The sequence below is a fragment of the Echeneis naucrates genome, chromosome 14, assembly GCF_900963305.1.
Source record: "Echeneis naucrates chromosome 14, fEcheNa1.1, whole genome shotgun sequence".
Taxonomy (NCBI): Eukaryota; Metazoa; Chordata; class Actinopteri; order Carangiformes; family Echeneidae; genus Echeneis; species Echeneis naucrates.
The window spans coordinates 13,404,965-13,424,491 of NC_042524.1; the positions used below are offsets into that span (position 1 = coordinate 13,404,965).

Below are 19,527 nucleotides of genomic sequence, written 5' to 3' on the forward strand. Positions count from 1 at the left end.
AAGGCTGTAAAACTTAGTAAATAACGCTAACTAACCCTAACCCTAACCCTAACCCCTAACCCCTAACCCTGACCCTTAATTTATAATTCCCAGGCGAAACCTCCTCTACAGCCAGGTGAAACTTGGGATACATATGAAATTCAATATATAAAACATAAAGAATAATAAAATGCACAAAAGAATATCAGATAAAAGTTGATTAGTAATCAAAATAAAGCACATAAACAGCGCAAGATTTTAAAACTATATATTTATTCTACTGTACAGTCACAATAATAGTCAGACAAAACCACATTCAATCAAATGTGGTAGAAAATATTTGACATTTTTTCATTCCACATTGAAACAAGTTCATATATAGATATAACATGCATTCCAATAACTTGTGTCCCTTGTGTCTCTGCAACAATTTTTGCTTTACATACTGGCCCCCATTCTTCTGTCACTTCTGTGACATATTTTTGATGATTTATCACCTCTGTCTTGTTTTTATACAGTACTGAGGGATTGCTAAGAATTTTTATTGAAGACGGTGGCTGCGGTTCAAGGAAACAAACCAGCCGAAGATGTTCTACTGGATTCCACACAACATTAAAATAGTAGGCTTATGTATCTAAAAAGTATTATATTACTTTGTCAAGTGAAATGTTCCACACGACAATAAAAGCCAGAGAAGTAATAATTGACTGAAAAAATGTCAAAGAATAATTTATGATGTTTTAACTTTAGCTGACAATAACATTTCCTGGAAGGTATTTAATGACATCTTTGGGTAATTTACATGTTCTACATATATGTATGTATGTATGTGTGAGTGGAAGAACAACAGAAGATGTGCTGTTGCATTTATAAATGTCTTTTTCAGGGTATGATTCATGCAAATTCCACAAAGAAAAAAGTATGGCTTTAGACTTTGTGTCTTTAAAAGTACCATATCAATGTTTTTAATACAGATGTTTGTGTGTGTTCTGTTTTGGTTTAAGGAGGACGCCCACCTTTTCAGCATTTCAGCATTAACAACAGGGAAATGTTCTGATGAAGCAGTAGATTAAATTCTAAGTATTCATAGATCTGGTCTCTCTTGATTCCTCGCATCACCCCAACTGGAATGGCAAGGACATATTTTTTCTTGGAGCCACACATTAGAAAGGCAGATAGACTAACACTTGAAGCAAGTGCAATGATGGAAAACTGGATGAAGTGGGTGGAATTTAAAATGAGGGGGTGGAGGCTCTGGTTGAAATACTTACTTTCTTGCATGTGTCAGACACAGATCCAGTGGACACTCAACACCACTTTATTACCAAGAGCGCCAACAACACTGACTTAACAGGTGAGGACACAATATGGTGCAGGAAAAGACTTAACACTAATCCTGATTTTACATCCATTGACTTTGCATGGTAAGGGCTTATTATGAAGTCAGAACTGCTTTCATTTTCTGTGCATAATGAATTTGATCTTGTTAACTGGTGCTAACACATCTTCAAAAAGATTGATCATAAGAGATTAAAATTCCTTAGAGCAGGTGAAAATTTTAAGAGGAGCACAGTATGGCATGGAATGATGCTGGAAACACAGTCTGAGACAACATTCAAAGCGATAGAGGGGAAATGGCCTACCTATGTCTCTGGACCAGAGTGATGTCTTTGAACAGGTTTTATTAAATATAAACATTAAATGTGGTGAACAACTAGATTCAAAAATGTGTTTCCATTTCAGTGTTGTTCATTGTCAATAGAACATACAGTTGTTTCAAGGGTTTAGTAAGAAACTTTTATACTTTTATTTCACATTAAATTTTTCCACTCTGAGTGGTTCAAAAGAAAAATGCAGTTTTATAGTTTGTGTATGAAATGCAGGGTCATTAAATGAGTCTCATGTCACTGATGACACTGTGAAGAGAGACATCAACAAGAAGTAAACCACACAGTGATTACTTTAGTCTTTGCATTTATAAAAAAACAAAACAAAAACAAAAACAAACAAACAAAAAAAAAACAAACACAAAATAAACAAACAAAAAAACATAGGATAACCTCATCTTCAAATTATTTCTTCAGGTTGAACATCAAAGAAAATCTTACCATCATGCCACAAGGTAAGTTGTTGCACTGAATTTCAATATTTTATCCTTCATTTGGGTTCAAGTGTCATGTATTCTGACACTGTGTGCTGGTTGTAGATGTCGACAGAGGCCAGGTGTTTAAAACCACCAGGGTGAGGACGCTGCTGAAGAACGACGGCAGCTGGATCCAAAAATCTCAGCAGGATGAAGAAGAGCAAGACAAAATGCACAACACTGAGCAGTAAGGGTGCAACATCAAACAGTGTTCATTTAAAGCAGTGACTGAGGCTGCCGTGTTTTCCTGTGTCTGATATGCTGTTGTGACAGCACTGATGCTGCATCCTCAGAAAACAACATGACAGATATAGACTCTGTATATCAAACAGGCATACATCAACAACTGTGTTTTGGAGAAAGACATTGTGCAAATATTCTGCACATTTACAAAAGCTTACTGTCTTGCAGAATGGTCCATGCTGAGGAGACCAAACCAGCTCTAGAAAGCCAGAAATCATACGTCCTCCTGACAGCCAAGAAATTTGAGTGAGTACTACTGGGCCCAATGTGAACAAAACACAAAAAAAATAAAAAGAAAAGTTAGCCACTGACAAGTAAATGGAAGATAGGGTTTGTACCAAAATGTAAAATCAATGTACGAGATCTGATGATGCAATATTTAGTAAACATAATTTCAATTACTGCTAAATGTATCATTTTTGACTAATAGACATTTTTTGTGGACATAGCACTCACCGCAGTGAAAAACAAAATCACCAATATGTAAATATCAATTCCAGTCAAACACGTTGTGTCTCCAATGTTAAAAGTGTGCTGCCGACACCCATTCTGATACAAGAATAGGTGTGGTGTCAGTTTTGCAAGTCAAACTAACTGTCCAGTGAAAAATAACAGAATAGTTTCAAGCTTAACATACATATGCATTAACCTGAGTGTGGCCAGCTCTGCGGACCTAAAGCCTGATGAAGCTTTGTTAATCTTCATACAAATGTAAACCTTCGCTATTGAAGCAGACTGAAATACACAACTGCCTTAACAGTTTTCTACCATCTTAATGCTTACTGCAAATATATGAACCAGCCATTTCACCTGTTCAAATAAATTAGCAGCCTTTTCAGTGAACACGACAAGGCTCAACTTATCTTAGTTTTAATTGGAAATAAATAAATAAATCATACCACAAATGGTTCAGAAAATATAAATAAATGCATCCATAGGAGCTACTTTTTCTTTAAACAGAGCATAGAGCTGTTTTGAAACTGTTCACACAGTAATTATTATTAACAATAAATGTGGTTCTATGTCTGGGCATTGTTTTTAGTTGGAAATATTGCAAGAATATTACATCACCTGACTTTAACATGCACATGACACACACACACACACACACACACACACACACAAGCAAACAAAGCAACTACAGCCACCACAAGTAAATTATTAAGGGTAAGGACTGGAAACTGTTTAAAAAAAATTCCTTTATTCTGGATTTTCTCCCTGAGGTCACACTGTGGGCTCCCTTTGACTGAGAGAACAGGAAACATCACATATTTGAACAAACCTATGTATTTAGACACCTCAGAGTGAGACTTTTCTAAACAGCTTTAGACAGTTAGGGCGGTTAGGGCAGTTAGGGCAGCATAGTGGTTAGTGCTGTTGCTTCACAATAAGAAGGCTTGTGGGTTCAATTCCCCGCCTGGGGATTTTCTGTGTGGAGTTTACTGTGTGGATTTCCTCCCACTGTCCAAAGACATGCAGGTCTAGGTTTACTGGTGACTTTAAATTGTCAGTAGGTGTGTGTGGTTGCGTGTTGCTGGCTTGGCTCCAGCACGACCCGGAAATGAAAAAGTGGTAGAAGATATATAAAATCATATTTAACCCCTCTGTGCGTCAGTAGCTCTAACACTACAAAGGAGCAACAATTTTTACAAGGAGATAGGGAGCCACAATATATGTTGGCAGATCAAAATATCGTACCACTGTCTTGCAGGGTACTTTTGTAATGATGAAATGTTAATAATGAACCCAATTACAAAGCTAGCTTTAACAGCATAACTTGTAAACTTGACAGAAATCAGCAGCTCACTGAGCTGGTTCAGCATCAATCTTAACCAATACAGATGAAAATATAATTATTGTCTTTATTATTAATTCAAAATAATTTTTCCTCCTCCATGTTGACACACTGGTATCGCTGTTACGCAGAATCCAGACGTTATCACTCAGTTACTAAATCTTTGTCAAGTAATTAAATGGAACACAACCCTTTCTTCTTTGTGAACTGGCAAACAAGCACTCTGCAGGAAGGCTCTTTCCTCAGGAGTAATGCAGGCTAATTGATAGTCTTGGGTAGTAAGGAGCTATATTGAGGGTCCAGCAGCTATGAGGTCTCCTACAGTGTGCACCCCTTGGGCAGATGTGGACAATGTGTGTCCAGTGGCTGGGTTCATGCTGTGTGATGGCATTAAATGACCCTCATTGATGACAAAGTGGTTAAGAGGGTAGATACCACATTTCCTGAAACCTTCCTTAACAACCCTAATACCTTCTTCTTCCTTTGCTACCTGATATGTTCCTTTAAATAAACCTGAGAACTCTTTCTTGCTTATTGAAAAATGAGTATCTGCGGCACAACCATCACCTATTAGAGTCCCAAAATGCTGCCTCAGGAGCATAAAGAGACCCCCGTCGAGTGGTTGTAGGATGTGAGAGCAATGAGGTGGAAGGCAGAGAAGGATGATGTCCTCCTTACGAGCTGCTTCGACTACTTCAAGGTTCACAGGTGACTTGTGGCCATCAAAAATCAGCAGCAGTGGACGCTCCTTCGTTGCACGCACAAGAAAATGTTTAAGGAACCACCTCTTGAAGAGGTCAGAGTTGATACACCCCAACTCCGACCACCCATAGAGGGCATTCGGTGGCCCCTGTGTCTTGTAACGAACCCCCCCTGGATAGGCCTTTGAATAGATAATAAATGGGGGTATGTCCTCTCCAGCTGCATTAAAGCAAGCCAGGACGGAGATGTGGTCCCTTGAGCCTGGCGTTGGCTTGAAGCCCAGACTGGCAGATTTTTGGAGAATCACCCTCTTCCTGCCCAGCTGAAAGCCAGTCTCATTGCAATTATAGATTTGGTGAGGCTTGTCTCTGAGTCCGTGAGTGTCCATGACAGTGCTCAGTAAAAGAAAAAACTGATCCACCGCCTCTTTCCTCACACATACTGTCCGCCCACGGACAACATTGTCTGCTGGCTGAATAGTAATATTCTTTTCTTGCCGTTTTCTAAAATTGAGCCACCATGTCTGGCCCAGTTTGGAGAATGCCACCCTCCGATGCTGCCTCTTATAAATGGACGAGGCAAAGGAGACCAGCTGCTGCTTAGTAAGTGGGAATCCATGCTTGGACATGTATAAGGAGAACTCCACTAACAGCTGCTCATCTGCAGATGTTATAAGCTGAGCAGGCCCGCTGCGACTCCCTGGTGTCACTCGTCCGCTGACTCTGTCCCCTAGTGAAGATTTAGGGACGCCAAACTCCTTGGCAGCCTGTCTCACCGTGCACCTCCCAGACTTCACCTCAATCAGTGCACGTTCCATGGCGTCCTCTGTCCATTTCTTCTTCTTCCTCCTCCCAATTTTGTCTAGATGATTTCTTGATGGCATTTTTTCTAGGATGGCACAGGAAATGCAGATATAAATGATCCATTAACCAAATAGAATAGCTACAAATACGTCAACTTTTTTTTTTCTTTTAAATCACAAAACCAAGCAGAAATTGGCCACACAGAGCTGCCAGGCCTTCCATAGTAGTTTGGTCGCTGTTGTTAACAAGATGGCTGTCCTACCTGTTTATACATTTTCCCTGCATTGGAAACAGATGCATAAGGCTGAAGTCTGGATCTCATTTGATAATTTAGGGGGCTTTAAACAAATCTAAATAAAACATTTATCATAACATAATCAATTATTATGAACAGAAGAACATCCATTGTTGTATTTGCAGTCCATCTGGAGCTCGCAAACCAACTCTTGGCCAAAACAAAAACTTTCACTCTGATACAGCGTTTATTCTAATGATAAAACATTAAATGAGGTAGCATTTTTCTACTCAATGTCACAAACACCTGCAGCAATGCAGGCTTGGCTATTGTGAATAAGGAGTTTGAACTAACTCGCAGCTTTTCACTTTTAGCTTCAGTTATGTAAAGAGATTAGGCGGACTTCGCTGACCTGCAGAAACAGTGACACTGTAGGCTATCTTTCTGTGAGGGAAGCTGGTAAAACACTCACACTTACAGCAGCAGAGTCCCAGTAAGTTTAATGGAGGAGCACACAACAAGCGCTGTGACGCTGCTGTTTGCTGACGTTACAATAAGTCTGGAGCTTTTTCAGACCAAAGTGCGATTGAAAACGCAGAACATTGCTCTGCCGTCGTAGCTCCGCGTCCGGCGGCTGCGGAAAGGTTGAAATAACGCGGTTACTCTTGGTGTTCGCTAAGTGTTTACCTGCCTAGCATGAAACGCTGCCTCCCGTTCCGCCGGACACCGGAACTGGATCCGGCTCTGACGGAGCTGTCTTCAAAATAAAAGCATCAAGCTTCTCGTTTCCAAAATAAATGTCCAGCGCTACAGATTGGACAACTCCCATGTGGATGATCTTGAAATTGTAAGAAGCAAAATAGGGAAAGGGAATTTTTTTCCCCGAAACATTATAACATTATAAACATTATAACATTATAAAATAATAGCATTTTTTGAGCAGTAATAACTATTTAATGCCATCTTGCCCAGAGAGAGCACTATTCCATATTTAGGACCAATAGACACAAAATCCATAATCCTTCTAATCCTAATTCAGGTACTCACACACTTCTGACTCAAACGCTTCTGGTGGACCAACATCTTCCAATCTGCTGTACAAAATGCACACAAACCAAGAGTTACATCATAAAAGCGTCATAAACTCCAGTGCAAGTTCATGTGCCTCAATTTAGCAACAATTTTACTAAATGAGCTGCACAAAGCGGGGCAAAATTTACTTATGAATCTGGATGACGTTCCAAACAAATTTGTTGCGCTTTGCTTAATTTTTTTTTTCTTTTTCTAAATTCATACATATATTGTCCTTGAGACAATATATGTGCAATTACCTGTAGATTAATCTCTTACATTTATAAACTGCTTCATTGTTTGAAATTGCAGGTGAGAGTTCCAAGAGTGCCAAAAAAATCTAAGTCATGAGCAACTACCTACAATTCCTCTACAAATCCACTTATTTCAAGATTAGCATTATCAATATGTTTGCTCTGATTTTTTATACCAAATATTGAATTTAATTCCATATTAATGCCATTTGAAATGCAATGCTGTTCATGTCAAAAAGTATGTTCAGCCTGACGGCTCAAGAGTGGAGAACATGATACAATGTTAGTATAGGAGAGGATCTCTCCACTGACTGTATGAAGTTAAAATTAATGCTGAGTGTTGGAATTCTTTTGTTTTTTGTTTTTTTAAAACATATAGTTGGCATTCAGTGTTTTTCCTTTGTTACAGGTCACAAGCACCCACACATGAAATTACTGAGGATGGTGAAGCACAAATTGAAAACATAACTGCAGAAAACAAAGAAAAATGTGTCGATATACCAGTCACGCAGTCTAATACAAATGACAGTGAGAGGGCTGCTGAAGTTGATGCAAATGCTCATGTGGTTGAACAAGTCCAAAATGGTGAAGCACAAAATGTCCTTTCAACAAAGGAAACTCCAGAGGAAGTGTCTCCCATGGAGCCATCTGAGGAACAGGATGCCACCACACCAGCTGAGCAGTCAAACACAGAGCACAGTGAGGCCCAGGTCTCAGCCATCGCTGATGCGGATGTTCCTGTCGCAGAAACCTCTAATGTGCCTGGTACAGATGGGAGTGAAGACAATGAAGAAGTCCCTGCTGTTATTGTAGTGGAAGTGAAACTTCATGAGGAGCCTGCAATAAAAATGCAAAATGCAGCAGATTTGAAGGATGCTGGAGCAGAATCAACTGAACCACCTGCAGAGGAGAGTGTCAACAAATGTCCTCCAGAGTATTCAACAGGAGAAATGTTTAAAGCTGAAGCCGTAGTTCTGGAGGAGTCATTGCCTGATTTGACTGATGTCATTCATCCAGCACAAGGAGAAGAGCTTGCTCTCCAAAACAGTAAGGAAGCAGACTTACCTGTAGAGTCTGTATCTAAACCCCCCACTCACTGTGCAGCAGAAATGGCCACAGAGGAAACTCATGACAACTGTCCTCTGGAACAGAGCACTAAAGAAGAAGCAGTAGCTGAGGTTGTGGTCGAGTCATCACCTGAGACCTCTGCTGTAAATGACACAGAAACAAGTGATGAGGCTCCCCTACAGGGCCCTGTGGAACCAATCTTAGATGCTGTATCTAAATCACCTACTCAGTCTGCTGCCGAAACTGCAGTGAAAGCTCTGGAGTCTAAAGTCGAGTCTATAGCTCCAACTGAACCAGAGTCCAGAGCTGAGGAGGTGGCTGAATGTGAGAGTCAGCCTGTTAATGATGCTGTTGTCGAGCAAAATTCAGCTGATCATGTGATGGAGTTGAGCATCACAGATGCTCTTGTACCTTCTCCTGAAACTACACCAGATGAGGTTTGTGACAGAACCATTAAACTGACTGATGCTTTAGATGTGGAGCCACCAAAAGCTGAGGGTGTCCCTGAACCTGTGGAGGATATGCAACAGTCCAATGCACAAAAACCAGAAGTGAGCCAGCCTGAGGAAACCAACACGTGAGTATATATGAAATCCAACATCACATCCACTGTTTTCACATCATATTCACGCTTTAATTTATGTTGTGATCAAATGCATCTCACTGTTTGTTGATCAATTATTTTTGCAGTACTGTAATGTCTCAAAAGCCAAGGGAGGAGAAACCACCCACACATACTCTGAAAAAGACCAGGTAACATCTTCACTAAAACTTTAGCATTTCAAACCTTAAACGCTCCACTGCAAAGTGTGTCTTTTGAGGGTGAGTTCATCCACAAAGACTACATAAAGTGGCATAATGTGACAATCTTTTTTCACTTTTTCTCCACCGAAGAGACGGCAAAGATGTTTGTTCATTTTGCGACCAAACACTTGGAAACACCAAGATTATATTCAGCGAACCTCTGGTGATCTGTCACCCCGACTGTCTTAAGGTTTGTCCTGCTGGTTATGAAAGATACTGCTTGTACTGAATATTGACTGAAACACTCTTGTTGTTGCATGATGTTAATGCTGAATTATGTTTTGCAGTGCGGTGTGTGTGCTATGATCCTGGGAGATCTGCTGACCCCAATGTTCCTGCATGACCAAGTGATCCACTGTCATAGCTGCTTTGCAGAAGCTACTGAGTCCTGACGTGTAACTGGGACAAGTTTTGTCAGAGGACTCAATACGGCACACACTGTTAGGAAAGTTTTGTATGAGCCGAGAACTTCCCCACTCTTGCCTTTACTGTGTTTTCTGCATTTTGACCCAATTTTCCAGCAGAACATTTTTTCAAGAAATAAAAAATTAGAAATCAATGCAAAGCAAGATGCTTGAATGAAAAATTTGCAGTCAACCAGAGTGGTTTTATTGCATTATACTGTATAAGGTTCAATAAAATCCCAGTAAAAAAAAAACTTCTGGTTTAAATGATTTAATCAGCCTTCATTTTAAATCAGCACAAACAACACTAAGCAGCTAGGCGACATCAACTTGGAAGCAAGTTATTGACGCATCAGCACTTCAGTGACAAAAAATCTTCAGCTCATTTTAAGCAGTAAATTAAAAACCTCCAGGATGGAAATGGATACAAATATTGTTGCCCCTTGCACAAAGTGAGATTAAAGCTATTTGTGAATACATTATGGCTGAATGCAAAGTGCATGCATTGTAGTTGAAAGCAAACAGGGAGATGGGAGACACGCTTAAAGCTTGCAAAGAACAATGGTACATTCAGATTCACTTTCTTTAGTTCACACAGTGTTGATACACAAGATGGTGATAATGAGGCAAAAGGAAAATCATATTCAGAAGCAATGTATGCATCAGTAAACACTGAATGGTGTACACGCAGTTACAATTTGTGAGGCAAGCTGTCATTATTCTTAATTATTCATGAAATGTCATACATCAGGAACTGACAACAGCATCAGCACCAATGAAGCCTCAGGAAAAGAATGAAATGAGAGATACAGCCTGCGAGAGGAAAATGAACAACAAAGCAAAGAGAATCATCTGAGAGGAGGATTTGAGGAGAGGGCCAGAGCTGACTGCCAGGGTGAATCACTGTCATCTCTCTGCCTGTTGTTCATACAAAACAGCGATGAGAAACACATGTCTGTTATTGGACAGGTCTAAAGAAATATGTGCAAGTGATCCAGGTTGGAAGTCGTTGTTCCCAATCAGGATGAATGGAAATCTAATGCTGACTGTCCATCTCATAGCCAGAGGATGAGGCTGACTGGGATGGAGAGGTCATATTTAACGGATGCCTTTCCTCCCCAGAAACCGCAAGACTGCATAGTTGTAGGTGGTGGCAACCAGATACAGAAACTACAGAGGAGACATTGACAAGAAGAGATGGAGAAACAAAAGAAATAACTGTGAAAAAAAGTAATGGCCGTTTATTGCAAACTTGCAAAAAAAAAAAAAAAAAAAAAAAAGTTTAAAAGGTTAATTTAGGTTAAATAGACAAACATAGACAATAATAGACAAACAGGTAATTTTGATTTAGAGTAAATTTAGACCTCAATGTGTAAATTTCAAATATTTCTGCTACCACTACAATGAAAATCAAGTGAGTCATCCCTGTTAATCCATCCAGTTATTCAGTATAACTTTGCACCGACTAGTGTTATTGGGAACCACAGCTTGGTAGAATATACAGGAGCTGCGCTCATAATGGTCTAGAGCAAAGCCTGTGGATCATATACTGACCGGGATTCTGAGTCATGCTCAAAACACATAAAATATTAAAGGACCACAATAAACTGATCATATTAAATGTGATTTGATGGCTGGTGTTTACTGTCTGACCAGGAAACAAATGCTCACCAGTGCTAAAAGAGTGACTCCAGCACCAGCAAATGCAGCGATGTACAAGTCATAGGTGACGTAGAACTGTAAGGTATAAGAAACAAAAGTCAGTTTAATACACATAGACTCGAAGTATTGAACCCATCTGTTGTATGTTTGGATCACTCCTTTATGACAAAATACTCACGCACCTAACTATTACATATAATCATTTAGGGTTGATTGCGTGCACACATATCTTATTGTGAGGATGCTGACATAAAATGCTGAGTGGATATTGAATTCTCGTACTCACTTCGCTGGTTTTGCAAATAGATGCCAAGGTCATTCCGCAAGCTTTGCCTGGCATCGCATTCCAAGGGAGAAGACCTTAAATAAAGATATGACGTAAGTGATTTATCTTTACCTTTGCTGAATGGCAATGAGTTATGATCCATTTAAGTTCCTTCTCACATACAACGCATCATGGCAACAGCAGTAACAAAACTGAGATATAGGCATAACTGTCTTAATCATTTCACAAAAAATTCAATATCCACCTGTCAGTGATTAATCCATTCCTTTTAAGGACACATTAACATTCTCATCAGGTAGACATGCAGCCAGTCATTATAAGAGCAACGCACCATACTGCCTGGCGTCCATGCAAATCCAGCTATGCTGATTAATGCTGGGGGTTGTTTCAGCCAGGATGTTGATGTTGTGACAGGTCTGCTCCATGTTGAACAAGAAGAAGACTGGGATAGCAGTGAAGGCAAACACTGCCAGCCAGATGAAGGCCAAGATGTACGTCACTATGATAAACTGTGGAGAAAAAAAGTGCAGCACATAAGGTCAGAGAAATGTGATGCAGAAGCTCTGCTCTCTGTGTGATAAATGTGCTGTCATTAATTCAGCTATCAACCATAATTCATGGTGGAAATCGTCGAAACAGAGCACTCATTGAAGCTGGAAGATAAAACAAACCAGAATTCTATATTTTAGGATTGACCCGACGTCATATTTCCCCTCCTTCTTCACTCCCCCACCCCTCTCTCCTCCCCCCACCTGGCTCTTACCGTGAGGCTGAGGCAGCGGCCACATTGGGTGCTCCTAAATTCACCAAATGTCTGCTTGACAGCGCTTGTGGTGTAGAATCCCTCAGCCAGCAGCAGGATGCCGTAGAGGAAGAAAAATGATGCCAGGCCGTAGATCACATACTGGAAATATTTGATACTGGGGTAGTAACAGGGAGAAATCGGTACATCACACAGTACGTAAATGGAACAATTCTTGAGAGGTCAGAAATGATCATTTAAGAGAATCTAATGCGCCGTCACTCACAAGGAGGCCATGACCTCATAGTCCTGAATGTTGCGGGCGAAGTAAGTCGAGACAAGGACATCGGTCTGGGTCAACGCTTCGTGCCCACAGCCACAAAATAATGCCATGCCAGCATAGCACAGCAAGGTGGCCACCAGGGATGGATAGGGCACTGCCCCAATGCACCGGATACAGCAATCATAACAACCTGAGGGGGCATAATATATCAGCACACAGGCGGCACACACCGCACATATAACCACACAGCACATCTATATGCCACCGTGGGGAACCCTTTCACCCTGTCGGGGAGTTATGAAAAAGGCCTTGCTCTGTCTGCAAATCCATGAGCATACACCAAACCCCATCAACAGTCAAGAAAGCAACAGAAAAAAAATTAGACAGCGGGGAAAAACAAGAGTTCAAGCAGCGATTCCCAACAAAGCGTCCAAACAAAAGCAGTCACCACTGACTTCATGAACATCTCATGCACTTCTTCCAGTGTAAGCTCAGCTGTAGAAGCAGGTAGCAAATATCCAGAGGGTTAATAAATGCATTGGCAGAAATGGGATAGAGGAAAGCACCTAAGGCTTTGCAAAGCCAAGGCTGCCTGACCGGAAACATTTGCCGCTTCTGAGCAAGTACTCCACAACAAGAAAGATCCCAGTGCCAAACAGTGATGTATAGGGCTGCCTACAAGGTATTGCTATTGTAAAATGAGCCTCTCTGCGCTGATTTCATCCGTATGCGAAAGCTCCACGACTGGCACCAGAATCTCACAGCTGAAACCCTACCAACTGGGGTCCAGCCCTCTTTCTCCAGAGGACACAAGCGTCACCAGGCAAGCTAGAGATGGTGCTGAAAAACTGGCTTCAGGGCCGTGGAATAGAGCTTCTCTTTGTGGCTGCAAATACAATATCCTTTGTCTTTGCCTAAACTAGGGGGGAACAAAGGGCAGCGATGTCAAACAAACAAAGACCATAGTGCCCCGGTCCACACACACAGTAGTATGTGCAGGCAGGGTGGTCACCAGGATCCTCTCATCACTACTGGTAATGTCACTACTCAGGCCATCATCCATCCACAGCTGGCTGAGGCTGGTACCATGGCACTGAGTGTCAAGGCCGGCGGGGGCTGAGTTCAAGTGTTCAAAGAGTGGGAGGAAGCATAATGAATGAGCGGGGCAATTTGAATATCTTCACAACAATAACAACAACAACAACAACAACAACAACAACAATCCCAATCAAGATTATGATTACACACTGTGAAATCTTCAAGTGTCCTAAGTGACTATATCCTCGTGATAAAAACATTCAGGGGATGTTGCAAATTATAGGATTTCAGTTGGGAGGAAAAGAGGCAGAGTTACACAAATCACAAATAAAATATAAATAGCAATAGCAGGAAGATTCAGACAGGAGTTCCAAAAAGGATAGTGCCTGCCCACACTTCAGCTGTGCCCTGCTACAACAATGATACAGTGGCCATCACAAGCTATATCTGAAGTCATGCAAAAGGTTTAGGTACATTTTATAGTGGATGCCAGATAATCAGTCAAGATTGCAAAGCTGTTAAAAAGTGAGAAACTTGGAGCACAAGTTGTTTTTAAGTGAGAAAAAAAGCCCAAGTTGTTTTTGTCCCATGGAAACAGTTCCCATGGAAAGTAGCTAATTTATGCCAGGGACACATGTGGGAGTTTCTGACCTCTTTAACATGAGTGACCTGGCATGACCTTGGCATGATGAGAGTCTCTGCCCCTCTCTGTCAGCCAGTCTGGTCCCAGTCTTGTCTATAGTTAAAGGGGGTCAGGGGAGGGAATCATGTGAACTGACCTTCTTCTTATGAAATGCTCATTGTATGTTAAACTATATTAGATTCTAAGTACATAGCCAAATAGTGAACCAACAGCCAATAAACCATTAAATCCATATTAAATGATCAATAATCCATATGTGGATATCAAAATAGTTTTAATAATTGGAAAAAATCTGCCCACAGGGCATGAGGGCAACGTGACGTCTAAGGACAGAAAGAAGATATTAAGAGCAACATTAGTAAGTTATTGAAATTCACATTTTCAAATCACATTAACAATAGATGATAAGAATTATTAAAAATTCTTTGCACTCACCCATGTCCAGAAAGAAGTGTGGGGTTATTGAAGTTTTGCTGAGTGGCTTTGTGACTGTGATATGAGGATATGAGAAGTTATTCCCCGCCACTCCTATATGAATCTGACTCGCGCTTTTGTCTCATCAACAATAGATAGACCACATCTCCCGGAGTCACATCTTAAAGTCACAAAGTCCCATTTCAGCTGCCACTCATTATTTATGGAGCAATGGGTTCAGGACTAGGGACAGAGAGTGTGTCATAAATTCAAACATGAACTTTTTCTCTTGGTATTTGGTGCTAATGTAGGTAATTTAGGTGTTCTGCCTGCAGCATTTGATTGCACGCAAATATCTAGGTAATTAAAGTCGCAAAATAATGACACTTTGGCATGCAAAATATGTAATATATAAAGTACATCAATGCATTAATTCAATTTATACTGAAATGTAAAATAATTTACATTTTCTTTTGAAGGTCAAAGTCTTCTGGGGTTTTTTTTTACTTGATTTTTAAAATTCTAAATGCTGAATAGATTTTCTTGTTCTTCTCCAAATTTCTCAAATTGTTGTGTGCATTCATTTGTGGGGTGCACAGTGTTTCATTCAATAGTCCATCTGTTTATCATGAACATGCACATGATATTTATGTGCTATGTGTCTAAACATTTCTGAGATCCTCACATCCTCACATCGTTGGAAAGTCACACAGATAAGAGGTATGCACAGACAAAACAGTGAAATAAATTGAAACGCCGCTGACTGACATTGATGAAGTTGACTAACAAGGGTGACATTGACGGTCGGGTCCAGCTGCTGCCCTCCTTCCCTCCCTCCCTCAAGTTTGACCCAGTTGATGTCAAAGCTGGGTGCAGCACAAAGGAGCCAGTGTGGAGCAGGAGAAAACACCATTTTTTTTTTTTTTTGGAGAAGCCCTCATCCTATTTTTGCTTACAATTTAACAAACAAAAAAAGAAATAAAAAAAATAATAACATCATAAAAATGAAATACTAACTATATCTAAGTCTAAGTTACCATCACAAATCCCAGGTTTCCTTCGAGTGCAAAAGAGACACAGCTATTTTATAGACTAGACTTACAGGTTCATTTGATATTTATCTGGATCCTTCAAACGTTTGGGGAACTGCCTTATTGTTGAACAGAGAGTACCCCTCTTTACATGGCAGATTTGTAAATGTTTTGGGTTGAGTTTCCAGTCCGCCAGAGCTACTCTAAGCAATAACAGATCAAGTAATTAGTATGTAGAAAGGATTAATGACACTGGCTGTATGAATCTGAAAGTGAAGAGCGCAGAGGAAAGACGCTTTTGAAATCCCTAAGAAAACCAAAAAAGAGAGACAGAAAGATGAGAGACGTTAATTAACCTCTGCTGTGTGGGAATGTGTATAATGGCTGTCAGGTTTACTTGGAAGATATGAGTAAGCAATAATTCTGACAATCAAAGGACAGGATGAGGTAGTAGGACAAGTTCTAGAGATTTGCTTGCTTGGGTGACGTGAAAAGAGAATTTCTAAATAAACTACTTCCCTCTAAACCCTCTAAACCAGATGCAGACGGTGGTCAGGGATGGGAGCAGCTCAGCTGGAGATTTATTGGGTAATATTTAATAAGACCAACAGCCATTAGATAATGTTTCAATTGGACTTGAATGAAAAAATGTCTAAGCATTTTCTGCATTATTGATAGAAGACAGTAGCTATATGACGGTCAGCACCATGGACAGCAGCGGCATCGCTGTGTGTGTACGTACGACACAGCGTATCAATGCACTGCACCATGGCAGTGTGTCAGTGAGAGCCGGCATGGTGATTTATCTGGGAGTCATTATCTGCTGTGGATGATCCACTCACCAATATTTACGCATGAAACGTAGTAATTTTCCTGTTTCGATTCAAGGGAAGGGGAAGCCCTGTAAAAATATTTGCACTATCTCTTATCTCTGTTACAATAATGTTATGTTATCTTGCGGCAGAAGAATAAACAGCCATCAAATAAACAAGCACTTGTAGATCAAAAACATGTCAGGCTCATTCACAGATGAATTCGATGGCAATGACCTCCAGATGTGAATGCCAACATTATTTGTTTTACCACATGACCAAGTAAGTGTGCAGCTCTTCTCAAACAGGGTGTTTACCTGCTTCTGTGTGTTGATTGTCTTTGATGACAATCACAGACTCTGTTGGCTGTGTGCTTCAAACATGGAAATCTCTCACCACGCATGTATCTCAGTATTTTCACAGTTGTTGCAGAAATTATTGGAGATGAACAACACAATGTGTTAGTGTAGGCTTACAACACTGTACAGTGAATTGCCCATAATTTATCGGCAACACACCACTTAGCGCACGTCTGTGTCTGATAGCCTTATGTTGGAGTCACAACACAATATTAGTCCAAATAGGGCCAAACCTGATGGATATGAGCAGTGAAAATGGGCGTCGTCTTATCCCATGTGATTTGGGGGTAACATTGACCAGAGGAAATGACCAGCATGCCAAAATTTGCAATCTATGTTAATTCACAGTATTCTGTGCACACTTATAAACATGATGAATTGAAATGGGAATGATGTTGTTGGTGCTGCCGGCAGGAGCTGTGAAACTGATTATTGGTTTGCAGGCAGCAACATGCCATATTTTTTTTAGGCCTTTCCAAACTCATTCTAGTGTCACACTGCTTCAGTCTCCAACATTGATTATTTACAGTCGCTCTTTGAAGTCATTCCTGCCTCTCATGCCTCATTTGACACAATTGCCTTCTAAGACAAAAAAAAATTGGGTAGTCATAGTGAGACTTTGAAATCCTTACCGTGACGCCAAAATGCCAAAATATAGTGTAAAAGTAAAAAGGAGAGAAAACTCATCACATTGTCAGATATACATTGGCAATTTCCCAATTCAGGTGCCCTCTGAAGCTCAATTGTTTCACAGCAGTGTGACGAGGCTGTTCGGGCAGGCAACAAAAGAAGATAGGTCCTTTGCGGTCGAAGCTATCCCAAGATTCATTGTGTGCAACTATAAAAACAGTATGGCTGCAAATAACACTGACAGAGAGACACTTAAATTTGAGTATTGGGTTTCAGCTCACTCCAACACCTAATGGGACTACTATTAAAACCTCAAGCCTTCATGAAAACATGTTTGATAGTTTGCAAAGTGATGATAAGGGTGGACACAGCTAGTTGCTCAAAGTGCAAATCCTTTGTTGACCACACCATATTATTTTTGTTTGGCCTCATGCGTTGTTCGAATAAAGCAGCCACTGAATTGGGAAGAAGGTAATGTTTCACTTTGAACACTTTTCAAACCTTAGCAAGCATAAGCAACGATAATTGTCAGACCAAGCAGGTACATTTTTGTATATATGGAATTGTAATTCCTTGGGTGTCTTAATTTTATGTTTGTAAAAGCAGGAATTTATAAAAATTGTGCAGTCTTGCTTTAAAACAGATATTTGTTTTAATATTGCTAAACAGACACCAGAAGTGGTAATAAATGCATACTTACCAGTCTATAAAAAAATTCAGCATCAAACTTGGAGTGGTCTCTGGTGGAAAACATCCCACACACAATGTGGAATCATAACCTTTAGTGTTTACCTTCTGTTTCTATAATTTCTTCATCGTTAAAATCTATACCTATTCTCATCACTGCCACTGTAGCATCTGGTCTGCTCAGGAGAATCTGAGGGCAAAACTAAAACCTTAGTCTTGTAAACTTGGCAATATGCTGACACTGTAAATAACTAAGTACCAAGCTGCTGCTAACACACTGGATAAAATAACAACAGGTAAACGTGCAAAGCTCTTTTAATGCTGACCATAAACTAAACCCACCCCTCTTTATTTCCCAAAATAAACCCAACCTGATTCTGTTTACGCATTAAGAATACTCAGCAGAGCCGTAGATGTCCTTTTATAACAGACCAAGATTGTCCAAATCTGTTTATAGTTCATGGATCTTCCTCTAGACCCAAGAAAAAAAATGCTTTTGCATGTGAAGTGGTGCTTCAAAATGTCTGTAAAGAAAGCTGGGCTTCAAATCTTTAATCTGAACCTTCCAGCCTTGAGAGACAGCTGAACGACACTTTACACTTAATCTTTTCAAACTGTTTGAAGGACACAGACACTTATAGCTGCATATAAATATAAAGGGGTGATCAAGTTCCACCTTTTAACAAGACTCATCTTTAGTTCGAAAAATCTTTTAATAGTCTCATTAAGATTAAACAACATTATGATAGGTTCAAAGGAATCCAATCTTAAAGCTTGATGTCCATCGTGTCCATTCAGTGAAGGATGGCCCCTGGTTATGGACGGGGTTCAAACCACAATCTGTAGGTTTCATGAAACTCTTCTTTAAATGTGAATAATTGCGTTGGTATACACACAGTTACAATGTAATTACAGTTATCTTTCTGAAGACCTTACAGTATTCATAAACAAACGACAAATAAAATGTTGGTTTAAGTTTATTCTGTACAAACAAGCCAAGCTAAAAGAACCATGAGTTTGTTAGAGTAGGAAAACACATCGTAAGCGATTCTCTTTTTGAATGTGAAGCATTAGTTATAGTCCTACAATGTATTGAGCAAAAATTATGGACACGTGAAAAAAAAAAAGTCATATATAGCAAGGATACTCAAATAGACTACAATAGATTACACAGCACTACATATGCAAAACTGAAGAGTTAATTTCAAACATTGCTTAATTTACACCTCTCACCCACACACCCACACAGACCCTCCCGCACACACAGGAGTACTATCTTCTGCACCATTAGGTAGAAATATTTTGGAAATTTTTACCACCATGTGTGATCGGCGTTTGAGCAAGATTTAAATCCACAGTTCCACAGTAATTTTCCTATGTGAGCGAGTTACAAGGCATTTTAAAGTAATTACAGTAAAAATATATTTTCATAATAAGCA

General features: G+C 40.0%; 3 protein-coding genes across 6 annotated transcripts; 1 reads left to right on the forward strand and 2 right to left on the reverse strand.

Annotated features, from left to right (window-relative positions):
• The first annotated feature begins 1,210 nt into the window (after positions 1-1,210).
• LOC115054153 (fibrous sheath CABYR-binding protein) lies at positions 1,211-9,738 on the forward strand. The gene is made up of 8 exons (XM_029519203.1): positions 1,211-1,333; positions 2,064-2,101; positions 2,186-2,309; positions 2,534-2,611; positions 7,635-8,870; positions 8,984-9,046; positions 9,188-9,287; positions 9,385-9,738. Exons 2-8 carry the CDS (start codon positions 2,092-2,094, stop codon positions 9,487-9,489), a joined length of 1,716 nt encoding a protein of 571 aa, XP_029375063.1. The 5' UTR covers positions 1,211-1,333; positions 2,064-2,091; the 3' UTR covers positions 9,490-9,738.
• Positions 3,547-6,619, reverse strand: LOC115054154 (uncharacterized). 3 transcript variants are annotated; one of them, XM_029519207.1, is made up of 2 exons: positions 6,588-6,619; positions 3,547-5,750 (listed from the first exon to the last, which is right to left on the reverse strand). In XM_029519207.1, the coding sequence occupies exon 2, from the start codon at positions 5,743-5,745 to the stop codon at positions 4,447-4,449; it is 1,299 nt and encodes a 432-aa protein (XP_029375067.1). In that variant the 5' UTR covers positions 5,746-5,750; positions 6,588-6,619; the 3' UTR covers positions 3,547-4,446. The 3 variants fall into 3 exon arrangements, with proteins under 3 accessions (XP_029375067.1, XP_029375064.1, XP_029375065.1); XM_029519204.1 differs by having other exon boundaries at positions 6,379-6,609; XM_029519205.1 differs by having other exon boundaries at positions 6,373-6,609.
• plp1b (proteolipid protein 1b) lies at positions 9,724-14,690 on the reverse strand. Of its 2 annotated transcripts, none has more exons than XM_029519208.1 (7): positions 13,041-13,080; positions 12,478-12,664; positions 12,213-12,369; positions 11,781-11,958; positions 11,450-11,523; positions 11,173-11,238; positions 9,724-10,671 (listed from the first exon to the last, which is right to left on the reverse strand). In XM_029519208.1, the coding sequence occupies exons 1-7, from the start codon at positions 13,078-13,080 to the stop codon at positions 10,600-10,602; spliced, it is 774 nt and encodes a 257-aa protein (XP_029375068.1). In that variant the 3' UTR covers positions 9,724-10,599. The 2 variants fall into 2 exon arrangements, with proteins under 2 accessions (XP_029375068.1, XP_029375069.1); XM_029519209.1 differs by lacking the exon at positions 13,041-13,080 and adding an exon at positions 14,591-14,690 and having other exon boundaries at positions 10,600-10,671.
• Positions 14,691-19,527: the final 4,837 nt, after the last annotated feature.

What these genes read in the sequence shown, in the direction of transcription:
- LOC115054153 (XM_029519203.1), top strand. An exon ending in AAAATGCACAACACTGAGCA is followed by an intron (nt 2,310 to 2,533) that starts GTAAGGGTGCAA and finishes ACTGTCTTGCAG; the next exon opens with AATGGTCCATGCTGAGGAGA. An exon ending in CATACTCTGAAAAAGACCAG is followed by an intron (nt 9,047 to 9,187) that starts GTAACATCTTCA and finishes TCTCCACCGAAG; the next exon opens with AGACGGCAAAGATGTTTGTT.
- LOC115054154 (XM_029519207.1), bottom strand. Translation starts at nt 5,745, where the DNA reads ATGCCATCAAGAAATCATCTAGACAAAATTGGGAGGAGGAAGAAGAAG.
- plp1b (XM_029519208.1), bottom strand. Translation starts at nt 13,080, where the DNA reads ATGTTTCCGGTCAGGCAGCCTTGGCTTTGCAAAGCCTTAG. An exon ending in CATGGACGCCAGGCAGTATG is followed by an intron (nt 11,524 to 11,780) that starts GTGCGTTGCTCT and finishes TCTTTATTTAAG; the next exon opens with GTCTTCTCCCTTGGAATGCG. An exon ending in GAGTCACTCTTTTAGCACTG is followed by an intron (nt 10,672 to 11,172) that starts GTGAGCATTTGT and finishes TCTCCTCTGTAG; the next exon opens with TTTCTGTATCTGGTTGCCAC.